The 9,901-nt window shown below is 37.7% G+C and overlaps 1 protein-coding gene across 2 annotated transcripts in view; it reads left to right on the forward strand.

Annotated features, from left to right (window-relative positions):
- LOC107092063 (poliovirus receptor-like) overlaps positions 1 to 9,901 on the forward strand; it is a 47,110-nt gene that overhangs the window by 32,607 nt on the left and 4,602 nt on the right. For both annotated transcript variants that reach the window (XM_015386344.1, XM_015386343.1), the window contains exon 5: positions 4,440 to 4,591. In XM_015386344.1, the coding sequence (XP_015241830.1) occupies positions 4,440 to 4,591 (152 nt within the window). The remainder of the gene's footprint in view (positions 1 to 4,439; positions 4,592 to 9,901) is intronic.

Raw genomic sequence — 9,901 nt, forward strand, 5'->3', positions numbered from 1 at the left:
CTGAATTGAAATGAAATTAGTCTTTAGATTTGAAGGCCAGGTCCAGTTTTCTCCTGATAGCCCTTCATATCCCAAGATTTATTGCTGGTCAAAGCCGATTGGTAAAGCTGACGCAGCTTTCTGTGCCCCAAAATTAACATTTCAGATATTTTTAGCTGAGTAAGTAGCTTTTTAAAACTTAAATATCTGCTTTTTAAATATAATACATTTTAAAGTGCTTTTTTTTGACTGGCTTTTACCAGTAAATTGCAGCTAAAAGCAGATGGTTCAATATTAAAGGTATTGTGGAGCATTTTCGTGAACTTTTTCAAAAGACCCTCCCTCTCCACTACAGAAAAATGTTCTCATAGCTCATACAAGCTTACTGTGCCCAAACATCCGCCCTAACCCTTAAATCCCTCAATCACTATATAGAGCGGGGACTATATAGCGAACTCAGTTGATTTACCAGTTAGACAGATGATCACTGCTTTTTCCTCTGTTGGTCATGTAACTCCTCCTTCACTGCATGGTATCTGCTCTATCTTTGTTATTAGTCACCGCTGTTGGGTAGCGACAGCCTATGGCGACAGCAGGCTGCTGTGAGAGCAAATCCCATAATGCTTTGCAGGGGGAGCTCTCCGTGCAAAGTACTCCGGGTTATATCTGCCTCTCCTGAGGCCTTTCTTTTCTTCTCATACACTTCGTAGGCACTTTTTTTTAACAGTAGGACTGCCTTACGTAAACATATCACCAGAATGATTGACAATAAGGAGGACCACTTATTTAGATGATCCACCCGGAAATAAAAGGTTGTCCTCTATACCTTGTTAGGCTTATAAAGTATTTCCTTTGTTACAGAGCATATTTACTGGCTTAAATTTAACCCTACCATAATAATTAAACATCTGCATTTTAATGTTATGTCTTACTGGAGGGCTGAACACTAACACATAAATAATTTGCAGATTTTCTAAACATTCTTGCAACCAATATACAACTGCTCGATTTCCTCAAGGAATTAAATAAGAAAAAAAAAACAAAGTAAATGTCACTATGAATTATGGCTCTGAATACTGTTTTTTAATTTTAATGCTACCCCCAAGTTTATACAATTTCTAAAATAACTCTTATATCCTTAGCTCTAGAGATATCCTGTATAGTTGTTGATGTGTCAGGTTACTGATGGAACTGATGGAAGGACCGACATCTTCATCCTAGTAATACTTTGCTTATTCCATGAACTTCTGTCCCATGGTTTATTTTGTACGATCTGCAATATATACAGCAGATCAGTTCTGTAGTTAGCAGCTACATACCTGGACTGAAGTTACTGATCCAAAACAAGAATGAGCGGGTTGTTTTAGGTTGATTTAAAAATAGAAACAGACATGTTTTTTTTTTTTACGCTAAATTAAAACGAGATTGAATGCTCCTTAGATGCACCACCAGAGCCACTTACACAACAGCTAAATCCTATTTTTTTCAGTCTTCATTCCTCTAAAACCTGATAATTGTTAGGTCGCTGTTGATTTGAAACCATCTTCTGCCACTGCGGCAAATGTGGTCTGGACTTGTTAGTCTGGTTTTGCATCTCTAAGGACATACATTTTATTCAGACTAAAATTATGTGCTGCATAGCAATTTTAAAGACAGTTGGCAAAACACATCCCGTAGTTCTCTGTATTGAATGCTTTGAAATGCTGCAGCAAAACATGTGCTACAACTTTGATTTGAAAGCCTTGTACTGATTTAGATTTAAATCAAGATGCCTAACTGTAATACAGAATTCCTGTACAATCTATAAATGTTTGAAAAGGTATGGAAGAAAAATAAAACTAAGCTCAGAAATATGTTATTTTGAAATATGATTTTATTTTTCTGGTCAGAGAATTTCTCTTCTTTCCATTTTCTAAATTACAATCCTCTTATAAAGCTAAACAAGTTGTCACACCTAAACTGAAATTAGGCCCATACACTGGTTTTTAAGTAAAAGTATGAGGGCAGTGTCCAGGTTAGGAAGGATTCCCAAACTGCTGGACTGCCAAGCTGAACCGGCAGCTGGTCGATGTGTTTTGTCTCTTTTTCTGATCAATCAAATGCAGCATCATTGCTCCTCACCTGGGCATAGACTAACAGCCTTCCAATATGGGGAAAGATCTAATGACACAGGAGTGAGCTTAGTTTGCAAAGAGGCAAAAAAAAAAAGAACGACGCAGAAAAGATTGGGGGAAAAAAACTGTTTACTTTACTAGAATCCTTACTTTATGGGCTCCGTAAATCCTAGATATTTTTGCAGGGTTGTAAAGAAAAAACTGACGGGATGTCTAACATATTGATTGTTTTTAAAACAAAAGGTTCACATCATCTCTTTGCTTATATTTGACAGTTAGCTACTCATTGTATGAAACGACAACAGTGACAGATGTTATATCAGCAATTTTTTGTTGTCAGTCAACTTGAGCCCTCAGAAGATGGAGCACTAGATAATCCTTTGATGTGTCACTGCCTTTATCTGGGCTCGTCCATTACTGAGGAAAAGGTGGAGTCCCATGATTGCCTTATTATGGCAATAGGTTCTGGAACAGATCAATATTTTGCTACTTTGTGTATTTGTGCATTTAACAGTATCTTTAAAATATATTATCTTTCAATGTTTCGTCTTCCTCTTTTTTTGTTTGCTTTTGCAATACTGTATGAGTCACGGTATTTGGACCTGTGGTATTTCTGTCTAATTATTATGTATGAGCTGTGAAAATAAAAGGGAATATAGTAAAAAAAATAAAATAAATGGAGCAGCAAGGATGCTTATTAGAGACAATGAGTTACATGTGCGGCTCATCGCACTCCTCTCTCTTTGAAATTGTTAGATATATTCTAATTAAAACGTGTCTGAGATTCACAATATATTGGCTTCCCCAGTTACAAACCATTGCATAGTCTTTGTTGTGGCTGCATATTATTTTCTTTAAATATAGTTTCCATCTTTTTTTTTTATATATATTAAATTCTTTCACCTGTTTGAAACCAGTAGCACATGCAAATTCCTCACTAAATCAGGGCGGTCCCTTCAACTTTTCCACCTGTATTTATGCTTGCAATCCTGGTAGATCCCTCCTAGCAATTTCTTGTTGGCACACTAGAACAAGCCTCACGTGTTAAATATTAACCTCTTAATATCCACCAAATTTTGGGAAATTCGCGCCTATTTTGCATACCCAAATGGAAAAGCAAATAACTGAGGAACTGTAAGCCCAAATTACATGTGCTATACATTATTTGAAAGCTAACACCTTCTAGTTTCTGGATATATTCATAAAAATTGGGTGAGTAAAACACCCAAGCTGCATTAGTTCAAGCAAGACTCAAAGTTGTTTTTTAATTATCAAAAATAATAGGTATTTTTTTGAACAACAGTTATAAAGACATGCTTGCTTGTTGTGGCTGCTTTGTCATGCTACATTTTGACGTGCTGCTACATACCGTATGTTAATTGTGCTTTGGTGCTCGCTATGCCCATAAAATCAACTAGGTTGGTTGTGCTGTTCTTTTTACATCTCTTTGCAGGTGATGAAGCAAACTGAAAATGTTTTATTGTTATCTCCCTTTTATCTTCTCTTTCTTTGATCTTTTCTCCTTTTTTTCTTTTTTTCCTTTCCTGTTCTACTTACATTGCAGTGTCCATATAATCTGTAAAACTCCCTGCATAATTATAATAAAGCAATTTATATGTATAAATCAAGCGGAACACTATGGCAATAACCATACTGCTCCACTCATGAAAGTAAAATTTGTGGGGCTCTATTGGTTTTAAGACAATTATTCTTAATGCCACATCACCAGACAGTACACTGTAAAAAAAAAAATGTAATTACACATTTTTATGCAAATTTAAAAAGCTTTTTCAGAGAGAAAAGGTATATATGTTTATGTTTATATGTAGGGATTATATTTTGACATGAAGAAGAAATCTTATATCACATCTACCCCCCCAAGATTGCTCATGTTGCATTGTTCTGTGTTCCTCACCAGCTGGGTAATTTAATCTAGTGTTGACTATATTTTTTGGGGAGTGTTGGCCTAGTTGTTAAAGCAGTGCGCTTGTGCTTAGAGAAGGTTGCCAGTACCAAGTTCAATATCCACAGCCTCCACTCTGGGTTCCTGAGCAAGACCCTTAACCCCACACTGCTCCTCCGGCGCCGCAAAATGGCAGCCAACTGCTCCCCAAAGGGATGGGTTAAAATGCAGAGAATTTCCTCATTGTGGGACAATAAAGGAATTTACATACATACATTAAAGAATAAAAATAAAAAATTCTGAATAAAACTAGATCATTTACTGCCATCGATGCTAAACAGGATTAATGGTTACATAGATTATTCCTGAATAGTAATTTCATTGAGAGGTTTATAATTGTAACTCCACTAACTGATAGAAATGTTACGCTTTTTGTTTTTCAGGTCAGGCAACCCTTTACCTTCCTCCATCACAGTTCAAGATGGAAGGCTGATGTTTAGCAGTGGGACCTCTGATCTGAATGGCCTGTACCAGTGTGTGGCAAACAACTCACACGGGAGCAGCCAAAGTTCCCTCTATCTGCATTTCCACTCAGGTGAGGAAAGTAGGCGATTTTATCCTTTGTTTTTTTGGTTTAGAAATGTTTCTAACACATTTTAAATTTGAGCATATGCAAATATTGTTCCCAACGTGATCCTTTTTTTTTTTTTTTTTTTTTTTACCATTAGGCACATTTTTTATTTGTTCTACTCAACTTTTATAAATGTGCCGCATTGTTTTTAGTGGTAAGTCTTTACTCTGTACGGTCACAATCCATAGTTGTTTGGGCTTTTTTTTTATAACGGTCTCTGTTATTTTCCTGCTATTAATGTTCTTCAGTTGTTTCCATTTTAGTTTTCATATCTTTTCTGTTAAATCTTGTGTTAATTTTGTATGGTAACTCTGACTTCCTCTCAATGTTCCCCTCTACATGCTTCTATTCATTACTCTGTTGCCTGGCTTTTCTCCTCTCTTTCCTTTGTGTATAAACTTTTCTCTTGCCTTTTGGCTTCCGTGTTCCCTTTTTCTCTGCCTGTGTTCTGTGTCCTTTACTTTAAGTTTGGTTTCTATTTGCACTTTAGTCCTGCAAACAACCAACACAAAACGGTGTATTCTCATGATCAACAACAAGCTTATGCTACTTTGTGATTGATAAACCACAAAGTAAATTCAGAATAACAAAGATCCTTTTATTCCAGCGACATCCCTTTTCTTTCCAAGTCTGTAAACAAGCAGTGCAGCGATAAAAGGGGTGTTGAAAACAAAGAAAAATACGGACGGACGTCAACGCACCACGCCAGCCATGTCTGATCTAAATAAGCTGAAACAACTCTGTTTACATTGATAAAACATGGCACATCGTTGTAAAGAGGGATTTGGAAAGATAATAGAGTGAAAGATTAAAGCACAGGGACTACGCCCTGGCTTCCTTAAATGTTGCACTCCATTCTTTACCTTATTGATTTATGTCACAGATCATTAACACTAACACAGTGTGATGGGGTCGCCAGGCATGCAGCTGCAGGGGGAAAGAGGAAATGCAGCTTGCCAGCGAGGGGAGACCAGCTTTTTTTGCTGGCCAAACGCCGATTTTTAGCGATTGTGTTGAAAAACACATGTAAACCAGTTATTTTCAGTGGGAAAGAGGCTATAGATAACCTGGCATAAGCCAGATGTATATATGTGATACGTTTGTCAATTTTGGAAGTCTCTTGTATAACATGTTCTTGAAAGGGCACAGCACCTGTTGCAGCTGAGACAATCACATTATTGATTTGTTTCATAGATTTAACTGATAAATCAAACTCTTAACAAATCCGGTCAGGAGGAACATGCAAAAATCTTCCCACACTCAACTAAATTTAAACAAGAAATTGAGGGTATTTCAGCTGAAGCTGGCGCAGCCATGTTGGTTTTGCTTCAGCCTTCTGCCTCTGTATGTCGTGTCGATGTCATACATGTCACTGCATTTCATCGGTCTGAAACATTTCCGTATCGGGGCTGATGCACATGTTGGCTTCTGGCGAGATGAATTTTCGGGAGTTTTGGAATTTAGAAATATATTACGAAAATTCATCTTGCTTGCAAGGTAACATCAGATAATTATCTAAAAGCATAGTGTGTCCTCTTTATATCTCTAATTACCCTAAGCCAGCGTTAAGACTAATGCTGATGACCAGTATATTTAGTATTGATAAATAAACATTGTGTTAAGTGACTGGATCATTGCAGAAAAATCACCTTAATTTCCTGAATCTTTTTCTTTCACTGTTAAACTTGTTGCATCATTGTCACTCCTCAGGATTCATTTAGTAATTTATGTCGTACTTTGGATCATGTCTCTTCAAACTTCACTGCAAATGTTTTAAATGTAGAATTATAGCATGTGTTCATTCATTATTTTGGTCACCCGGTTCTAATCCGAGGAGGAATGTTTCCCAGAAAAGGTACAAGAAAGAAAGAAAGAAAGAGAGAAAGATCTTTAAGCAGTGACAGAATTTATTCCATGTTTAACAAAATCATTGGTAGACACAACATTTGCAGAGGAAGTCTGCTTCTTCTTTGTCTTAGGCCTGTCTTCTTGACCATACATGTCTGAACAGCTCAAATGGCCCAGAACTGGTAAAAGTTTTTCAATTTATCCAAAAATCCCTCACCCTACAGGGAGGAGCTTCTTACAAAAATACCAAGCTCCAGTTTCCTGCCTTTGCCAGCCTCATAACAGTATTACCATATAAGGTGATGCTTGACCCTCTCTGTGTATCAGAGTTTAAACATTCCAATGCCATTCTACCTGACCTAACTAGCAGACTTATAGAAATAGTAGTTGTTTAGAACAGAAAATAAAATAATAAGAAATTACTCTTCAACAATTTCACACTTTTGAGCGAGTGATGTAAAATACCTCAGACTGTTCCTCAATAGTATAAATGATCGCTCAGCTTAGTGTGAGGAGGAAACTTCCTCCCAAACCCTGAGAGGCTGGCCATAAATAGATGAAACACTATTTAAATTAAGTCAATTTCAACTTGCTGATTTTAACGGGGGGTAAATAATTTTCAAAGGAAACACATATTTTGTGTAGGCATGCAGGCATTTTGTGTTGGTACAAGTCTCTTGTGCCAAATAACGTCTTGATTGGCTAACTGTGAAGTTAAAGTAACCGTTTGTGAAAGAATAGGATGTGATAAGGAGGCAGGAAGTTGTGCTTTTCTGCTCTGTGTTCTGGTCAGTTATTTTATTTTTTTTCTCCTGAACTACACAACTGCTGCCACAGTTGTCAGGTTCTTTATGGGGGATTTCTGTGCCTTGCTGCCACTTAGGAAACAAACCATTTATCAGCAAAAAAGGATGCAGCCTAAAGAAGTTAATTTGTAGAGTACTGTGCACAGCCAACTTGTCTTTCTTTCATGGTTAACAGGGCTGAAACTGTTTTATCACATAATCAATGTTGGTTAATTATTGAAATAATTTTCAACTATACAAGTCATTTATAATTGTTTAAATAGCGTATAAGGAATTTAAAACCTCCAATCTGCTGGAAGAAATTGACTTTTTCACTGCAGATGCAACTGTATTGTGTCTCCAACTAAAAAAAGGCTAATCTTCCATGCATTATTAGTATATCTTTTCTTCTAGCTGCAGATGCATCTTACAAATTTTAAAGAATACATAAAAGACATGGTGTTACCATGTTAAATAATATGTTTTCTTTGTTATGTATTTCCAAACCTTTAACTTTTTAGTTAGTTAAGTTAAACATCAGTAAGTTAGTTAAGTTAGTTAAAAACTTAACATTAGTTAAGTTTTAGTTAAGTTAAACATCTGCAGAATGTGCTATGGTTTTATATGATTTTTCTATGTATAGAAAAATCTGTAAAACAGTTAAAGCGCAACACATGAAAGGTCTGATTCTAAAAGGGTAACAGTCGCACAGTTTGAGTACAGCTGGGCTTAAAGCTGGGAGGGTCAGAGTGGTCCGTGTTGTTTGAATTTCTCTGTTATCCGGTCTCTCCTGGTATGTACTTAAAGGAATAGTTTAGAAAGGCAGTTCCAGACAGACCCCTTTATGCACCCCTTATCTAAAAAAACACACACACACAGACACACACACACACACCCACCCACACACACACACACACACACACAAACTAGTAGGAAAAGCTAGCAGTGCACATAGGGCAGCGCAGTTTGCAGTTTCATGCTGTTATAGTGGCCCTCTTTAACAGATGTTGGTCTTAGCAACATTTTGAAGCTGTCTCAGCTTCCCCCGGTCCAGATATTTGAATGCAAGTTAACTTCAGAGGGAGTGAAATACATGACAGAGACTACCCAGCTTCTGTTGACCTTTGCAAAGGGAGAGGAATTGCAGCCAGTATCTGCAAGCAACACTGTCTTTCTCCCCGGGCTGGCTCGTTTTATTTATCTTTATCAGGGAAAATCTTACAATTCTACGCAAACTGTCTCTCAAGCAGATACACAGTATTCATACTCCCTATAGTTTCCATCTCTGTATATGTTGTTTCTTGTTCTGTTGTTTTTCTGCTTCTACAAAATCAGCTCTTTCTGTGTGTGTGTGCGTGTGTGCGAGCAAGGTCACTCAACCTTCATATCTGCACATTCATCCTCCCCTCTGCGAGCTTGGCCTTACACCTAGGATTAGTACATTTTTTGACCATCTTAGGCTGTAGCTGAATTTTGTGCAATACAGCAAGAACACTGTAAAAGCCTTGAGACTGGGGCAGAAATGTGGGTTGCAGGGCAAATATTGAAAAACACAGCTGGGCTTTGTAAAAGAGTTTAGATCAGGGGTCAGCAACACCAACTGCTTAACGAGTCATATTGGACCAAAGAAAACACAAAATAAATCTGTCTGGAGCCGCAAAAATGTAAAAGTCTGATATATGCCTCGTATGGGAACACGGGCTTTAAGTGTATTACCCCACTATAGAAAATGACTATATGGGCTTAAATATAAAATAAGCATTCATGATTAATTGTTTATCCTGGGGCAAATGTCCCATAGTAGCATGAGGTGAGGGAAAAGCAGGAAATGCTCCCATTGCGCCGCTTCACCACATGCCGCTTCACTGCACAGCGCTTCTCTGCACAGCGCTTCACCGCCCTTCACACGCGGTTTAAGTTTTGTTGCATTGATGAAATTATAGAAACACAATAAAAGAATCTTTCTGTGGTTGACGTCTTTCTCTTGGGAGCAGTTGATTGAGTCATGATGAACCAAGCAGGAACTGACATCCATCAGAGCAGAGCTCTCTAACCCTGAAATCCCACATCCTCCGTCACCATCGTTCCTTGGTGTGATTTATATTTTCAGAATTTCTGGAAAAAAATGGAAGAAAGTTCACATACCTGCATCAGAGCGCTACCTGTTTGATCTGTGGATGGTTTTCCATCCTTGCAACAAAACTAGCAGCAGTAGTGGAGTTTGGAGATGCAATCCACTTCTTAAATCTATCTCTGCGCTCCACTAATTTATCCAGAAGTTCTGCAATCACACTTTTTCTCTCCCTCCCAACTTGGTGGTCGGCTGCATTTTTAGCCTTCCTTTCCTAGAAATTTCCATTTTTTTATTTTTTTGACAACCTCTCATTACAAAGCAAAAATGCAGGCAATCCTTCTGCATTGATAATGAAAGAAAATGATTCGATCCATTCTTCTTTGAATCCTCTTTCCTCTTTTTTTTTCCCTTTGGAATCCATGGTCTGAGGAACACCCACCGCTTTGTTTGCCTGCCACGCTGTTTGCAAGTTATGACCACTGATCTCTTAGCCTGGGTGCCATTCTGAACTTAGTCCCGCCCACAAAGTTTGAGGTTGGGAAGTTCGGTCTGGCTCTGCTCCATAGT

Source organism: Cyprinodon variegatus, unplaced genomic scaffold (assembly GCF_000732505.1).
Source record: "Cyprinodon variegatus isolate N-32 unplaced genomic scaffold, C_variegatus-1.0 Scaffold364, whole genome shotgun sequence".
NCBI classification, from domain to species: Eukaryota; Metazoa; Chordata; class Actinopteri; order Cyprinodontiformes; family Cyprinodontidae; genus Cyprinodon; species Cyprinodon variegatus.